Source organism: Halichoerus grypus, chromosome 7 (assembly GCF_964656455.1).
Source record: "Halichoerus grypus chromosome 7, mHalGry1.hap1.1, whole genome shotgun sequence".
Lineage (NCBI taxonomy): Eukaryota > Metazoa > Chordata > Mammalia > Carnivora > Phocidae > Halichoerus > Halichoerus grypus.
Window position 1 is genome coordinate 56,505,909 of NC_135718.1, and position 18,180 is coordinate 56,524,088.

An 18,180-nucleotide genomic window follows, 5' to 3' on the forward strand; every position below is an offset into this window, starting at 1 on the left:
TATACTGACTGAGCCAGCCAGCCGCCCCAGAATTACATTATTATCACATTTTAAATGTGTGTTTACATATGTGTAAATACACATGTATAAAGATTTGAGATATTATATATTTAAGTGATTATTACTGGTGGATGAATATGTATATGTTTAATTTATTATCTATTTGGTCTAATTTTTCTACATTGGACGTACATTTCTTTGGTATTTTACAAAAAATAGAAGATTTTTACTACATCAAAATAAAAAGGTTCTGGGGCTCCTGGCTGGCTCAGTGGGTAGAGTTGTGTGACTCTTGATCTCGAGGTTGTAAGTTTGAGCCCCATGTTGAGTATGGAGATTACTTCAAAATAAAATTTAAAAAATAAATAAATTGGGGTGGGGCACCTGGCTGGCTTAATCCATTAAGTGTCTGCCTTCAACTTGGGTCATGATCCCAGAGTCCTGGGATTGAGCCTTGCATCGGTCTCCTTGCTTGGTGGAGAGCCTGCTTCTCCCTTTCCCTCTGCTGCTCCCCCTGGTTGTGCTCTCTCTCTCTGTCAAATAAATAAATAAAATCTTAAAAAATAATAATAACAGTAATAATAAATAGGGGTGCCTGGGTGGTGGGTCAGTGGGAAGTCTGCTTGTCCCTCTGTCCCTCCCCCTGCTTGTGCTCTCTGTCTCTCAAATAAATAAATAAAATCTTTAAAAATAATAATAAGATGGCGCCTGGGTGGCTCAGTGGGTTAAGCGTCTGCCTTCAGCTGAGGTCATGATCCCAGAGTCCCGGGATTGATTCCCGCATTGGGCGCCCTGCTTAGCAAGGAGTCTGCTTCTCCCTCTGCCATTCACCCCGCTCGTGCTCTCTCTAGCTCTCTCTAGCTCTCTCTCTCTCTCAACTAATAAAATCTTTTGAAAAGTTAAAAAAATAATAAAAAGCGCTCTGTGTAGTAAACTATCAACAAAACTAAAAGACAACTTACTGGATGGGAAAAGACATTTGCAAATGATATATGCAATAAAGGTTAGTATCTAAAATATATAAAGAGCTGATATAACCCAACATAAAAAAACGCAAATAATCCAATTAAAAAATAGAAGACATGAACAGACATTTCTCCAAAGAAGACATACAGATGGCCAACAGACACATAAGATGCTCAACATCACCCTTCATCAGGGAAATGCAAATCAAAACCACAATGAGATATCACCTCACATCTTGACCAGAATGGCTAAAATAACTCAAGAAACAAGTATTGACAAGGATGTGGACATACAGGAACCCTCGTGCACTGTTGGTGGGAATGCAAACTGGTGGAAGACAATGGAAATTCCTCAAAAAATTAAAAATAGAATTACTATATGATCCAGTAATTCCCCTACTGCGTATTTACCCAAAGAATATGAAAATATCAATTCCAAAGGATATACACACCCCTGTGTTTTTTGCAGCATTATTTACAATAACCAAATTATGGAAGCAGCCCTAGTGGCCATCAATAGATTAATGGATAAAGAAGATGTGAGAGAGACACACACACACACAGGAATATTATTCAGCGACAAAAAAGAATGAAATCTTGCCATTTGCAACAACATAGCTGGAGCTAGAGAATATAATGGTAAGCCAAATAAGTCAGAAAAAATACCAAATGATTTCACTTATAGGTGGAATTTAAGAAACAAAGGAACAAAGGGAAAAAACACCCAAAAAACCCTCCAAAACAAAAACCAGAGTCAACCATAGGGAACAGGGGCGCCTGGGTGGCTCAGATGGTTGGGCGTCTGCCTTCGGCTTAGATCATGATCCCAGGGTCCTAGGATCGAGCCCCACGTCGGGTTCCCTGCTCGGCGGGGAAGCCTGCTTCTCCCTCTCCCTCTCCCACTCTCCCTGCTTGTGTTCCCTCTCTTGCTGTGTCTCTCTCTCTCAAATAAATAAAATCTTAAAAAAAAAAAAAAAAAAAAAACTATAGGGAACAAATAGATGGTTTCCAGAGGGGAGGTGGATGGGGGGGATGGGTGAACTAGGTAAAGGGGATTAGGAGTACACATAATCTTGATGAGCACTGAGTAATGTATAGAATTGTTGAAACTATATTATACACCTGAAACTAACCTATATGTTAACTATACTGAAATAAAAATTTTAAAAAGGTAATATTTATTTTAAAAATAGATGATTTAAGGGACACCTGGGTGGCTCAGTTGGTTAAGCGTCTGCCTTCTGCTCAGGTCATGATCCCAGGGTCCTGGGATCGGGTCCCGCGTCGGGCTCCCTGCTCTGCGGGGAGCCTGCCTCTCCCTCTGCCTCTGCCTCTCTCTCTCTCTGTCTCTCATGAATAAATAAATAAAATCTTTAAAAAAAAATAGATGATTTAATTAAAATAGCTCAGCTGGATAGTTCATGCAATTTGAAAATTATATATTGATGAAAATCTAGAACTTAATACTAAATTTGCTTATCAGATTTTTATTCCTAAAACAAATTTTTCTATGACTATGAGCATTTATATTTTTATTATGTTTCATCAACAACAAATTTACCAAAGTACTAAAAAGAAAATAATGGTCATGCTTTGAAGTTTTAAAAAAAAATGCCTTTATTTTATTTTTATAAGAATTCCAAGGGGTGCCTGGGTGGCTCAGTTGGTTAAGCATCTGCCTTCAGCTGAGATCATGATCCCAGGGTCCTGGGATTGAGCCCTGCGTCAGGCTCCCTGCTCATCAGGAAGCCTGCTTCTCCCTTTCCCTTTCCACTGCTCATGTGTACACCCTCACTCTCTCTGTCAAATAAATAAATAAAATCTTAAAAAAAAAAAAAAATTCCTTTGGTAAGTAAAGCATCTCTTCATTTTAGGATCAGAGATAGTAAATAAAAAGTCAAATATCTTGCCTAGTGCTAGAAGATAGTTTTTTCTTTCTGGTATCCTACCTGGGAATAGACAAGAAATAGAATTAAAAAAAATACTCATGATCCACCTATACTGTACTATTTTCCTGTTAATAATATAACTTCACAGTGGGAAGAATTTGAAACGATTTTACAAAGTGACCCTTTGCTTACAAGGTTGTTTTTCAGCTGATGATATTATGATATAATTCTCAGTAAACTATCATTTTTTATTGCATTGTGTTTTCAACATCGCTGTAATTTGAGAACACTACTAATGATAGGAAGATACATATATATGATTTTACATTTAAGTTTCTACTTTTTTTTCAGGTATGACAGCAGTTATCTGTACTTACCCTCTTGACATGGTGAGAGTACGCCTAGCATTCCAGGTGAAAGGGGAACACACTTATACAGGAATTATTCATGCATTCAAAACAATTTATGCAAAGGTATTTCACATTTACTTTTCTCACCTATATTGTGCCCCCCCTTTTTTTTATGTAAGCTCTGTGCTCAACATGGGGCTTGAACTCTTGACCCCAAGATCAAGAGTCACAAGTTCTACTGATATTTTGAATGTTATTTAAACTCTTTTATGGTTGATATTAATAATAATTATGACACATCTATGTTTAAGGGTGGGTTCCAAAATAATTTTTTCATTGGAATGTAGGTTGTGTTTTTTCTGATGTTTTCATACTAAGCACAATATAATCTCACTCCTAATTTTTCTTCATTCAAAAGGAAGGTGGTTGCCTTGGATTTTACAGAGGCCTGATGCCCACTATATTAGGAATGGCTCCATATGCAGGTATTTTCAAATTTGGCAGAATCTTGATCTTTTATTCTTTTCTAAGAATGATTTTTAAATTTTAGCATTTTGTACTCAAGCCCCTATTCCATTTAGATTTATTTTTTTCTTCCTTGAGGATAACCATTTGATCCAGGACCATTTATTAAATAGCCCCTCCTTTCCCCAGTGATCTGCAGTGGTGCTTCTAAAAAAAATAATAGAGTGCAGTTTTCTGAGTCTTTATATTTGGTAGGACAAGTCCGTTTACCTTATGCTTTTTGCTTTTTTTTTTTTTTTTTAAGGAATGTAAGAACTATAGATATTCTGCTATTCCATGCACATTTTAGAATCAGTTTTTGATATTGCACAAAAACCCTTGTTGGGATTTTGAATGTCTTGGACATTTTTGTTAGATATATTTATAGATACCATATAAGCTGTGTTGTGTCTTTTAGAAAATTACATTTCAGTTTATTGTTTGACTTAATTTTATATGATCTTATAGCTAGCCATTATCCTACTTATTGATATTATAGCCAGCCACCATGTTACTTGTAGATGCTTTGGGGTTTCTGTGTGGGCAATTCATATCCTGTACAAATAATATCATTTTTTAAATTTCCATTCTAATCTTTATTTCCTTATTTATTTATGTTTATCTTAGTTTACTGTGATAGCTAAGGACCTACAATGCAGCAGTGAATAGAAGTGATGATACTGGGCATTTTGGCTCCTTAATGATTTTAAAGGGACTATTGTAATACTTCTTCACTTAGCATAATGTTGATGTATGGCGTTAAGGAAGTTTTGGTAAGAATTTTTATGTGAATTGATGTTGAATTTTATCAGACATCCTTTCCTGCATTTACAGTGGTGATCATAAGTTTTCTCCGTTAATCTATTAATATGATGAATGACATTAATAGATGTTCTAAGATCAACCCAAATTGGTTATGACATCATGACCTTTATATATCCCGTTGAATTAAGTTTGCTAATTGTTTTTAGAAGTTTTACATCTGTATTTCTAAATGAGATTAGCTTGTAATTTTCTTTTCTTATAATATCCTTGTGTGGTTTGGGTATCAAGGTTATATAGGTCTTATAAATGAGTTGAAGAGTATTTCCTCATTTTCCATCTTCAGGAATAATCTCTATAAAATAATTAGAATTATCCGTTTCTTGAAAGTTTTCATTGTGGACGATTTTTAAATCCTGGTTTAATTTCTTAAATGGTTGTAGGAACAATCAGGTTTTCTATCTTTTGTGAACCATTTTTGGTAATTCATACCTTTCTTTTCCATTTTAGACTTGACCCTTTTGTATTAGTTTTCTTTTTTTTTTTTGGCAAAAGAATTCCCTTATTTCTTCATATTTTTTTAATCTGTTCTATTGTCATGCCCCTTTTTTTCATTTTTATTTGTTTAATCAGTTATTAGATTTTTCAAAGAATCAGTTTTGGCTTTTATTTTCTTCTCTAGTCTACCTTTATTTTCCATTTCATTGATTCTTGTTCATTTCTTAATTATCTCCTTCTTCCTCAGGTTTATTCTTCATTTGGATGCTTACCTCATTCATTTTCAACCTTTGGGTTTTTTTTCCCCTAATGTAGGCTTCCCCCCCCAAATCCTGCTTCAGCTGCATCCCATGAGTTTATTATTTTATTGTTTTTGCTTAAAATGTGGAAAATTTCAAACATATTGAAAAGTAGGCAATAGTATAATGAGCCACCATGGACCTAGCACCTACCTTCAACAACGATCAACTTACTCTCAGTCTTGTTTCATCTGTGCCCCTAAATATTCCCTCCACTCTCATCCCAAATTGTTTTAAAGCAAATCCACTTTATTTCATCCACAGTATTTCAGTATTCAGCTCCTCTCTATGCTTTTTTTTTAAAGCATAACCATACACCATCATGAACTTTAAAAAAAATTCTTTTTTTTTTATTTTGTTTATTCATTTTAGAGAGAGAGAGAGAGACAGAAAGAGCACAAGTAGGGTGAGAGGCAGAGGGAGAGGGAGAAGCAGACTCCCCGCTGGTGGGAGCCAGACATGGTGCTCTGTCCCAGGACCTGGAGATCATGACCCGAGCCAAAGGCAGACGCTTAGCCACCCAGGTGCCCCTAAAAAAGAATTCTTAATATCATCTAGTATATTCATGGTTCAAATCCCTGCCCCCTCCCCTTAACTCATAATTAGTTTTTGGACAGATCCAAGTTAATATTTGCCTGGTATATCTTTTTTCATCCTTTTATTTTCTACTTTTTCATGTCTTTATGTTTTAGGTATTTCTTTTGCAATCATTATGTAACTGGATATTTTTAAAAATCTGGTCTGTAAAATCCTTAATTGCCAATTAGCCCCCCTAATAGTTGTGATTATCGATAACATTTGTACTTGTTTCTATACTTTGCTATTTGATTTATACCTGTGGCTTTTCTTTTTATGTTTTCAAAAATTTCTTTCTTGTTCACTGATTTTTCTGAACCTTACCCACTATTTTATAAATGTATAAATTTATTTGCCTCCTTCTATGGTTGATGTTCTTTAATTATGAGCCCATTACTTGATCTTAATCTCCGAGTTTCAGACCCAGTGATTCCATCTTCTGCAAACCCAGTGGCAAGATCCATCTCAATAGCTTTCTGCTATTGGCTTCATTGTATTGAGTCACTTCACCTCTCTCATGGGCCCACAATTCCCACTTGGGAATAAGCTCCAGCTTATATTTTTGGAAGGCTGTGGTGCTGGGGTTTTTGGAGACCTTCTCACCCTTTTTGTAAGTCCAATAACAATGACAAAGTCATTCAGAATACCTAGATTGTGGGCGCCTGGGTGGCTCAGTCGTTAAGTGTCTGCCTTCGGCTCAGGTCATGATCCCGGGGTCCTGGGATCGAGCCCCGCATCGGGCTCTCTGCTCTGCAGGAAGCCTGCTTCTCCCTCTCCCACTCCCCCTGCTTGTGTTCCCTCTCTCACTGTGTCTCTCTCTGTCAAATAAATAAAATCTTAAAAAAAAAAAAGAATACCTAGATTGCTGTTGTGTTGGAAGCAGAACTTTAAAATTTTTTGCTCTATTTTCTTCTCTAAATTTTGTTTTTAAAATATATTTTAACCTAATTATAGTGTATATATAATTTTGTTTCTTCATTTTCCCCCATTTCCCAAACATTTTTCATATATTTGAATACTCTTCACAAATGTCCTTTTTATTAGTTGCGTCATATTTCACTGAATACTATTCCACATCATTTATATATTTCTAATTTTTTCAACTTATATTTAATTTGCTATGAATTTCCTCATTGTGAGCTTTTTCAGATTTTAGATTAAGTCTTTAAAATAGATTTCCCAAATGTAAAAGTATATGAATATTCTAAAATTGTATACCATCAATTCAAAATACTATAATAAGAATTCTGTATAAAGAATAGATGCAGGGACGCCTGGGTGGCTCAGTCAGTTAAGCGTCTGCCTTTGGCTCAGGTCGTGATCCCAGAGTCCTGGGATTGAGTCCTGCATCCGGCTCCTTGCTCAGCAGGGAGCCTGCTTCTCCCTCTGTCTCCTGCTCCCCCTGTTTGTACGCTCTCTCTCTCTCTGACAAATAAATAAATAAATCTTTAAAAAAAAATGAATAAGGGCGCCTGGGTGGCTCAGTCGTTAAGCGTCTGCTTAAAAAAAATGCTTAAAAAATGCTTAAAAAAAAATGAATAAATGCATATATTGAGGTATTCTCCTAGACTGAATTTTTGTTAGTGCTCATTTCTTGTTAAGCATCATGTATATTTTAAATATTTTTTAAAATTTAGTAGATATCAAGTTATCTTTTTTTTTTTTTTTAAAGACTTCATTTATATATTTTGACAGAGAGAGACACAGCGAGAGAGGGAACACAAGCAGGGGGAGTGGGAGAGGGAGAAGCAGACTTGCCGCTGAGCAGGGAGCCCCATGCGGGGCTCGATCCCAGGACCCTGGGACCATGACCCGAGCCAAAGGCAGACGCCCAACGACTGAGGCACCCAGGCGCCCCAGATATCAAGTTATCTTGAGTAATGTTTAGTTGATAGGATTGCTTGAATTTTATTCTTTATTTTGTTAATGTGAAACTTTAATGGGTCAATTATAAAATCATGTAAATGTTCAAGCACCAAGTGCATGTTATTGATAATATTTATTAGATTTCACATGTCTTGTGATCCAATATGAACATTTCTCTCATGGTCACAACTCTTCCTTGAAGACAAAATTAGACACTGAGTTAAAATAACAATTCTTTGTCACTCCTAAACTTTTTGCTTTTATCTTACCACTGTCATTGTTATTGTGAATATCAGTTGTCATATTTACTTGTAATTATTAATCATGAATTTAAGTTTTACTCATGTGAAACCTTAGAAAACTACTTAATTCTATTAATATATAAGGTGGCATTTATACTCAACTACTGCCTTTATTCAGTAAACTGAAGTATAAGTGTATGAAAACCACAGCTATAATTTTTATAGGTGGTTATTTTGTCATCTTTAGGTTATTTATAAACATTAATTAAACCTTTTTCTTATAGAATAAGCCAAACATCAGAAATCAGGAAATGTATAGTTTGTTCCTCGAGTTAATTGTTTATTATGAAGAATGGTGTCTTTTCATGGTTCATGTAATGTTAAGCATAGTGGTGAATCTGTATTTTGTATTTCAGGTGTTTCGTTTTTTACCTTTGGTACCTTAAAGAGTGTTGGGCTTTCCCATGCTCCTACCCTTCTTGGCAGACCTTCATCAGACAACCCTAATGTCTTAGTTCTGAAAACCCACATAAACTTACTTTGTGGTGGTGTTGCTGGAGCAATAGCACAGACAATATCGTAAGTTTCTTCATTAACTTAATTCAATCAAATTGCAGTTTCTCAATCTTGATTTTCAGCATTATCATTTTAGTTTTTCTAATAGATTATTAAAACACAGGATCCTTTGCAAAATATAAGCAGTAATTGAATACATTTTTCCAGATGTAGCACTTTAAGCATTTTATAAATAATTAGGTGCCAAATTGACCAAATTAGTTTGAACCCATCCAGATTCCTGTGGATTCATTTAAAAGAAAGAAAGAGGGGTGCTTGGCTGGCTCAGTCCGTATAGCATGCGACTCTTGATCTCAGAGTTGTAAGTTCAAGACCCACATTATCTCTAAGTAATAGAGATTACTTAAAATCTTTAAAAAGTTTTTTTAAATGAAAGATTGAAAAAAAGACAGCAAGCTAGAAAGAATTACTGTGTATGGTCTTTACCCTGGGCAGCTGGGTGGCTCAGTCAGTTAAGCCTTCGGCCCAGGTCATGATCCCAGGGTCTTGGGATTGAGCCCCACATCGGGCTCCCTGCCCATCGGGGAGCCTGCTTCTCCCTCTCCCTCTGCCTGCTGCTCTGCCTTCTTGTGCTTTCTCTCTCTCGATCAAATAAATAAATAAAATCTTAAAAAAAAAAAAGGAAATGTTTAAAAAAAAAATATGGGGCGCCTGGGTGGCTCAGTCGTTGGGTGTCTGCCTTTGGCTCAGGTCATGATCCCCAGGTCCTGGGATCGAGCCCCGCGTCGGGCTCCCTGCTCAACAGGAGGCCTGCTTCTCCCTCTGCCACTCCCCCTGCTTGTGTCCCCTCTCTCGCTGTGTCTCTCTGTGTCAAATAAATAGATAAAATCTTAAAAAAAAAAAAAAAGTATGGTGTTCACCCATATTTTCTCATGAATTTGCCTTTATGAGTTTCTGAAATTTGAACCATTTGTGTGTGTGTGTGTGTGTGTGTATAAGGAGGCACTTCTCTTGCACTAAATCTTGAAGGCCTCCTTTGTGCCAGACAGTGTACTAGGCTTTGGGACATTTGCTGAAGGAAAAACAAAGTTATTGCCTCAAGAAGCCTATATTCTTATTAAGACAGTAGCAATACAATGGAATTATATATTAATAGAAGTTGTAGTGGGAATATAGATAAAGGTATTACTATATTGTAATTGGAAAGGTGATTTCCAAGAATTCACCAGCCCAAGAGAGATTGAGTAGATGAGATCAAAAGAGGCTGGAACACTAAGAAGCAGGAACTTCTCAGGAAGAAGAAGAAAAGCTTTCTGTGACTGAGGAGTATCCTGAAAAACAGGAAGTAGTAGTGTCACAAAGACAAAAAAGTATCCCATGGAAAAGAAAAGTCAAAGTAAGATAAGTACCGAAACATAAGGTGTTCATTGGATTTTACAATTAAGAGTCACTTTTGCGAAAGCAGGTTCAGTGTACTTGTGTGTGGAAGCAGATCATAGGAGGTTGAAGGTTAAAAAGAAAAGGTGTGTGGTTTACTTTTGGAAACCTGACTCTGGAACCTTGCTCATTTGCAGAAACATGATCACCCTGTAGCTACCTGATTCTCTTCTTGCTTTTACTGCCTTTTTTCTTTACTACTCACTTCCAATTTAGATCCTCAAAATCTTTCCCACTTCTTTTCTTAAACTGTATTCTACACCTGTAGACTCTTACCAAATCCAAAGGCTCCCTCTCAGTTCTTTTGCTTCCTTCCAGTTGTCCTAGTTCTGGGTTTTTGTAACAATACCCTCTCTTGGCAGTCAGCCTTTCTGGCCTTCCCTTTTCAGGTGTTTTGCTGATTCATATCCTCCTCTTCCTACCTATTCATGCTGATTTGTTAAGGCCCAGCCTGACCTTAGTCCTCTGCTCTTCCCATAAATATCTAGGATAGCTCATCTATCTTTATGGTTTCAATGGTCACTTCTGCACAGATAACAAATTCTATTTAAATCTTCATTACTGACTCTCCATTACTTCTCTAGCAAGCTCTTGGATGTTTCTACTTGGACTTCTGCCATCAGTGCAAACTCCATAGTTCAGATACTACTTTCTTGTCTTCCTCTTGGTGACAATCCTCAGCTCCTAGCTTTCCTATTTGTTACTGATAACCATTAATCTTTTAGCCCTGGTAATACCTCAAAATCAATTTTCACATTGTACGTTTCCAATTATCACTCTGTCTTATCATTTTTTACTATAGAACACTGCCTAGCGTGCTTTTTCTTTCTTACTATTATTTCCCTTGTTCTACTCCTTGTACCTGGTCTTCTTACCTTCTCTCCTTTCTACTAACCAATTCCTTGTACTCACATACATCTTTTCCTGCTTGGAAACCAAATCCTCCAGGTTGAGGTTTTTGTCCCTTAATTCTCATAAAGTTTCTTCCTCTTACCACGCTCCTTAAAAAATAATTCCTGGAGGGGCGCCTGGGTGGTTCAGTTGGTTAAGCAACTGCCTTCGGCTCAGGTCATGATCCTGGAGTCCTGGGATCGAGTCCCGCATCGGGCTCCCCGCTCAGCGGGGAGTCTGCTTCTCCCTCTGACCCTCCCCCCTCTCATGCTCTCTCTATCTCATTCTCTCTCTCAAATAAATAAATAAAATCTTTAAAAAAAAAAAAAATAATAATTCCTGGAGGGGCGCCTGGGTGGCTCAGATGGTTAAGCGTCTGCCTTCGGCTCAGGTCATGATCCCAGGGTCCTGGGATCGAGTCCCGCATCGGGCTCCCTGCTAGGCGGGGAGCCTGCTTCTCCCTCTGCCTCTGCCTCTCTTTCTCTCTCTCTCTCTCTCTCTCTGACTCTCATGAATAAATAAATAAAACATTAAAAAAAAAAAAATTCCTGGAGATGCTATTGAAATGCATACGGAGCTTCAGTGATTGGTTAATGTTATTTCTTAAGCTGTTTGGTTAAAAAAACATGGTTTCTTTTCAATTATAACATTTCATTGTAAATATAAACATATATAAAAGTATATCATTATTTTTGTCATATATCATTTAGGTATATATTATGTACCATGGAGATCTTTGAATAAGAAAGTAGAAAGCAGCTTGTCACACTGGAGAATGTCTCTAAGATTCAGTTTATTAATGTGGGGATAATAGTACCTACTTCATGCAGTTGTGAAGATGGAGTGCGATGGTTTATGTAAATTGTTTAGCGTAAGACCTAATACAAGTAGTCAATATTAGCAAAATAAAAGTAATTTAAAAAAATCACCTGGGGTCCCACTCCTAAAAGAGATTACTTTTGTATATTTCATTTTAGGTAATTTTTTTTACATAGAATTTTCTCTGTCTTCTAAATGCAATATGTATATTGTTGGTTTTTGCCCTTAAGGAAAAATTTTTGTTAGTCTACTGTATAAGGGGGACTTACTGAATACTCTTAGAGTAGTGGTTCTCAACTGGGCGTGATTTTCCCTCCAGTGGACATTTATTTAATGACAATTTTGATTGTCACAGCTGAGGGTATGCTACTGGCATGCAGTGGGTAGAGGCCAGGGATGCACTTAAACATCCCACAGTGCACAGGATAGACCCCCACAACTAAGAATTACCCAACGTAAAATGTTAATAGTGCCAAAGTTGACAAACCCTGTCTTAGGTTCCAATGATGAAAAATACCCAGTTTGAATCTTCAGAAAGTGGCATTTAATTTGGTCTTGAGGAATGAATAGAACTCTATATTGTAATGATGAGAGAGAAGAATTATCTAACCCAATGGAACCACATAAGCAAAAGCGAGACCTTTGTATTGCTATTTAATTTATTCATGTGTTTATATACTGACTCCCAGATTCGACAAAACAGTAAAGGTATAGGAACACATTCTTTTCTAAGGAAATAATATATAGGGCTTTGTATTCAATAATTGTTGCGTAGAACACTAAAAATCATTTTTAAGTCCTTCTGCCTTTTTCTTCTTTTAGCTACCCATTTGATGTAACTCGTCGGCGAATGCAGTTAGGAACTGTTCTCCCAGAATATGAAAAGTGCCTGTAAGTTCTCTATTTGTCATTGTTCATTTTCTTTAGGAAATGTAATGTTTAAATTAAGTAGGGAGATAGGACTGCGGTCTTACCAGTAGTCCAGGTATTATTATGAGATAGTGTTGCCAGTAAATGTTACAGGCATAGTCCAAACAAAATAGATTGTACTAATGAACCCGGCAATTTGGTGCATAATGCTTGTACTTGTTTGGAGTGAATTGCTGCTTTATTGTGAATTTTCAGCTTGTTTTTACACTTGCCTTCCAAAAGCTATTCAAGATGGCATTTTGGCTTCTTTTAAAAATGCTATTATGGTGGCGCCTGGGTGGTTCAGTGGGTCAAGCATCTGACTTCACTCAGGTCATGATCTCTGGGTCCTGGGATTGAGCCCTGTGTCCATCTGGGCGTTGTGCTCAGTGGGGAGTCTGCTTGTCCCTCTGACCCTCCCCCTACTTGTACTATGTCTCTCTGTCTCAAATAAATAAATAAAATCTTTTTAAAAAATTCTGTTATGGATCCCGAAATTGTCTCTTCTTGAGTGGGTATAACGCGTTTAACCGTTGTCTTTCAGTACCATGTGGGAGACTATGAAGTATGTCTATGGACACCACGGAATTCGAAGAGGATTGTATCGTGGTTTATCTCTTAATTACATTCGCTGTGTTCCCTCTCAAGCAGTGGCTTTTACAACATACGAACTTATGAAGCAGTTTTTTCACCTCAACTAAAGAAAATCATGATTTCTTTTCCTTAATAATATCTCAGAGGGAGAAATAAAATGTTACTTTAATTTTGGGAGGAACATTACTTGAAGGGGATATTTGCCTTGTCACAGGAACCGCTGGTTTTTTAGTACTTGATTTTTTTTTTTAATTCATCACAAATCAAAAGTGCTTACTTGTGCTTTTTGATGCCAAAAGTTATACCTTAGAACATTGAAAAAAATTCCTAAGCTGATGCTGGCTAATCAGTTAGGTTATTTGAAACTGTTTTAAAGTGTTATTTGGAAGTAGAACTAACTTAAAATGGGATTCAGGAGGTTGCCATTAGCTTTATCATGCTTTAATTCCAAGCTTTAATTATAATCATGATTTTCAAAGACTCTAACATTGGTTATAGGCTTGGTTATATTGCAGCAGAATGATGAAAACTGAATTTTTAAGTTATATAAAACATAGCTTGGGGGGGTGCACCTGGCTAGCCCACCCAGAAGAGCATGCTCTTAATCTTGGGGTCATAAGTTCAAGCCCCACTTTGGATATAGACATTACTAAAAATAAAAAAATTTAAAAAAAAACCTTAAAAACACGTAGCTTAGGTGCCAGCATTGAAGATTATTCTTATTATCTCTCTTCTCATAATTCTGCTCCACTGCATAAAAGGACTGACACTTTTTCTTTTTGTTTTTAAATAAAGTAAATGTTGTATTTAAAAATTAGCCTTGTAGAAACTCAACAATAAATGAAGAATTTTCAGGTATTGCTCATATGTTATTACTAGGTACTAGGTACTATCACTGACTTAAATTTGTTTTTAAAAGTCAATGTATTTCCCAAAGGCAGTAATAATAAATACTGAATATCTTTGCTCTCAAAACAGTTAGCATTATAGATTTGTTTTTGTTAGGTGATTTGGTATACACTAGAAAATTTATTTAAGTGGACTGTGAAATATCCATTAATATAGATGTGAATGTCAAAGAATGTTTTGAAGGTATTTTGTCATGATACATCAACTAGTTCTTCCATGTAAAATAATTTTAGTGCAATATAACCTTTAGAAATGTAAGACACGATTTAATTGATATTCTTTATATTAAAATGGTTTAAAATATAAGAAGTCCATTTATTGTGTTTAGAATACTTTTTATCTTTTATTGTAAGCATGACAGAAATGGGAAGGGAACAATTATAGTTCTGTCCTCAGAAATAGTGATTTGTAGAATTGATGTGATTCTTCTTGATCAGTGCAAACTATTTTAATTGTTCTAACTTTATAATTTTTTTTATTGAGGTAAAATTGACATATAACAATATATTAGTTTCAGGTGCACAATGTAATGATTCAATATTTGTATTTACTGCAAAATAATCACCATAATAAGTCTAGTTACCATCTAATTGATGTATTAGAAAACTAAGCTGAAGGTGTTATTTCTGCTTCAATTTTAATTTTGTTTGCATAAAAGATTTTTTGTTATACCTTGGTAAAAATTAGATGAACTGGTTTCATTTTCAAAGTCTTTATTTTAAAATAAATATGTATCTTTGTATGATTTGTAAGTGTACCCACAGGTAGAAATACATGTGTTCTTAAAACTATTTTGTATATCTTCATTTCTGGGCTACATTGTAGCTAAATATTGTTATCAAATCTCAAGATAATTTAAATGTATGAAATAAGTATCTCAGTTATGTTATCAATAAAAGAGGACTGCGAATATTTTTTTAAATAAAAATTTGCATTCTATGTCTGTTATAGAATACATAGGATATTAAAAATAAATTTTATTCATATTTTGGCCATTATTTCTCTTTTTTAACTCTTCACATTATTAAAAAATATTCACATTATTGAAGCACAAATGCTAAACATAAGTAGTCAGAACAGAAGAATATTTAAAATAATAACTATATTTATATCTGATTTATTTCAGATTAATGACCCAAAGTGTATCTTGCCAGGTTATCTTCCACTGAAGATTGACTATTTCTGTTTTGATTTCCATTGTTACTCTTCCTGCCTTTTGTGGGAATAGCCCTTTGATCTATAGAATGGGACAGTGATCTGGTCCAGCGATTGATAAGTGAGGTACCACTCCTAGCTCTCAAGGGTATGGAGTTAGAAAAGTTAACGGGTATATATAATTACATCTTACCCTATTCCCCCTCTGGGTATTCAACATCCATTTATTCAGCACCCATTGTGTGTCAGGCATTATATCAGCATTATGGAGAGCTTACCTTGGGAGGTCTGTTAGCTGTACTTTCAGTCTGATACGGATGTCCTACAGCATCTAACATCAGGTATTTCTCTAATAGAGTATGTACTACACTTTATGGTAACTGCCTGTTTACCTATGAGCCCCCAAGTTGGTTCTCTCAAGGACAGAGCTATGCCTTCATCCCCTATAAGGAGCACGGTGTGGCACCATGATAGGTGCTCAGGGATGTTTACTGAAGAAGGATGGCTCAGTCCCTGTTTTTGGAGACTTTATGTTCAGTAGGGAGAAATAAGGCACAAACAGTCCATGGGAAGAGCAATTTGAAAAGAAATTCATTCGGCTTGTTTCATAGAAATGTCTTGTTGCTAATTTGAGCCAAGATGAATGGCAAATAATAAAGCCTATATTATATGAGTAATGCATTGCCTTGAGGACTTGGGCCAATGATAGCTGACACACTTGAATAACAACTGCACACTTTACACAATTCCTCACATCCATTCTTTGAATAACAGACACTGTGTTAGGCCCTAGAAATCAATGACAATAAGTCATGTGTATTTCCTGAGGACTTACTATATTCCATGGTTTGTTTTATGCACTTTTGATGCCTTATCTGTATCTCTACAACAATTATAAGATAGCTACTATTTAATACCCCTTTTTTACAGGTAGAATAACGGAGGTTCAGGCAGATCAAATAACTTGCCCAAATTCACACAATAAGTGGTGGACCTAGGATTCAAATTCAGCCAGTCTGAATCTACAGCCTAACTCGCTGTGATGCTGTACTTCAACACAGTAGTATCCTATTCAGATGAAACTCTAACATCAAATAAATTTGGACATGTCAATAAACATAAACTAATCAAAAATGATAATTTACAGAAAGTGCTTATTAAGTAAGTAAATAGATCACATGATATGGAATAATTGTGGGATGTAGGGATCAGAGAGCTACTTTAGAATGGTCAGGGAAAAGTTTCTTTGATATGCTATACTTTAAACTGACACATGAAGGATAAAAAGGAAATAGCCATGCAAAGTTGTAGGGGAAGAATGGCCCAGGTGAAGAGAATAGTCTCAGGAAAAAGCTTGGCTTGCCATAGGAATTGTCAAAAGTCCACTGCAAGTGAAACATTGTGAGTGAGGTAGTAGCAACAAATGGGGTGGGAGAAGTAGACAAAAGGCAAGGTCATGGAGGGCTCTACAGGATATTGTAATACCTTTGTCTTTTATCCTAAATGCAATGGAAATGCTTGAAGGTTTTCAGCAGGGGAATAAAATTGTCTGATTATGTTTTTACAAAATTTGCTCTACTTTGTCAACAAAGCTTGCAGTTAAAACAGAAATCAACAAAATTTAAGACCATAGAGAAAATAACAAACCCCAAAATTGCTTCTTTGAAAAGATCAACTAATTGATAAGCTCCTAGCTAGACTGATAACTAAAAAAGAAAGAACATAAATTACTAATATCAAGAATTAAAAAGAGGACATCACTATGGATCCTACAAATACTGAAAAGATAATAAGGAATTTCTAATAACTCTTTTCCAAGGAATTTAACAACAGGTGAAATGGACAGATGCCTTGAAAATTATAATCAAAACTACCATAGATGAAACAAAATCTGCATAGCCAATTAAAGAAATTGAATTTATCAGAAATTCTTCCATAAAGAAACTCCTGGCTCAGGGCACCTGGCTGGCTCAGTCGGTGGCATGTGAGACTCTTGATTTCGGGGTTGTGGGTTCAAGCCCCACATTGGGTACAGAGATTACTTAAAAAAATAAAATCTTAAAAAAAAAAAAAAGAAAAACTCCAGGCTCAGATGTGAATTCTAATGAACATCTAAGAAAAAAATAATCTACAAACTTTCAGAAATTATAAGACAGCATTCCCTAACTCATGATGCCAGTATAACTCTGATATCCAGGGCCCCTGGGTGGCTCAGTTGGTTAAGCGACTGCCTTCAGCTCAGGTCATGGTCCCAGGGTCCTGGGATCAAGTCCTACATCAGGCTCCTGCTGGTCTGTGGGGAGCTTGCTTCTCCCTCTCCCTCTGCCTGCCACTCCCCCTGCTTGTGCTCTCTCTCTTTATCAAATAAATAAATAAAATCTTAAAGAAAACCCACTGATATCCCAACCTTAAGAAGTTGTTACAAGAAAAGAAAGTCACAAACCAAGTATCTTTTTTTTTAAGTAGGCTCCATGCCCAGTGTGGAGCCCAGCGTAAGGTTTGAACTCACAACCCTGAGATCAAGACCTGAGCTGAAATTAAAGAGTCCGACGCTTAACCAACTGAGTCACCCAGGCGCCCCAGACAGTATCTTTCAAAAGCAAAGATGGAAAAATTCTTAACAAGATATTAGCAAATCAAGGCACCTGGCTGGCTCAGCTGGTAGAGCATGCAACTCTTGATTCCAGGGTCATAAGTTGGGTGTAGAGATTACTTAAAAATTTTTAAAAATAAAAAATAAATAAAGTAGGCAACATATTAACAAATTAAACCCAGTGATACATAAAAAGTTTATTATATTTGAATTTATCCCAAGTTGAATTTATCCTAGGATTGCCAAATGGTTTAACAATCTAAAGTCAATAGTGTAATTTCCAATAATAACAGCATAAAGGAGAAAATCCTTCAATAGATGCAGAAAAAGTACTTGGAAAATTCACCATTGATTTATTATAAAAACTAATCACATTAGAACAGAAGAGACCTTCCTCAATCTGATA

General features: G+C 36.0%; 1 protein-coding gene across 5 annotated transcripts in view; it reads left to right on the plus strand.

Moving 5' to 3' along the window:
- The window catches only part of SLC25A16 (solute carrier family 25 member 16), a 47,569-nt gene extending 32,548 nt beyond the window's left edge, over positions 1 to 15,021 (plus strand). For 4 of the 5 annotated variants that reach the window (XM_036113840.2, XM_078077646.1, XM_078077647.1 and 1 more), the window contains 5 exons: positions 3,206 to 3,327; positions 3,623 to 3,689; positions 8,368 to 8,530; positions 12,437 to 12,505; positions 13,068 to 15,021. In XM_036113840.2, coding sequence (XP_035969733.1) covers positions 3,206 to 3,327; positions 3,623 to 3,689; positions 8,368 to 8,530; positions 12,437 to 12,505; positions 13,068 to 13,224 — 578 coding nt within the window. In that variant the 3' untranslated portion in view covers positions 13,225 to 15,021. The remainder of the gene's footprint in view (positions 1 to 3,205; positions 3,328 to 3,622; positions 3,690 to 8,367; positions 8,531 to 12,436; positions 12,506 to 13,067) is intronic. The other variant, XM_036113839.2, reaches the window with a different exon arrangement.
- Positions 15,022 to 18,180: the final 3,159 nt, after the last annotated feature.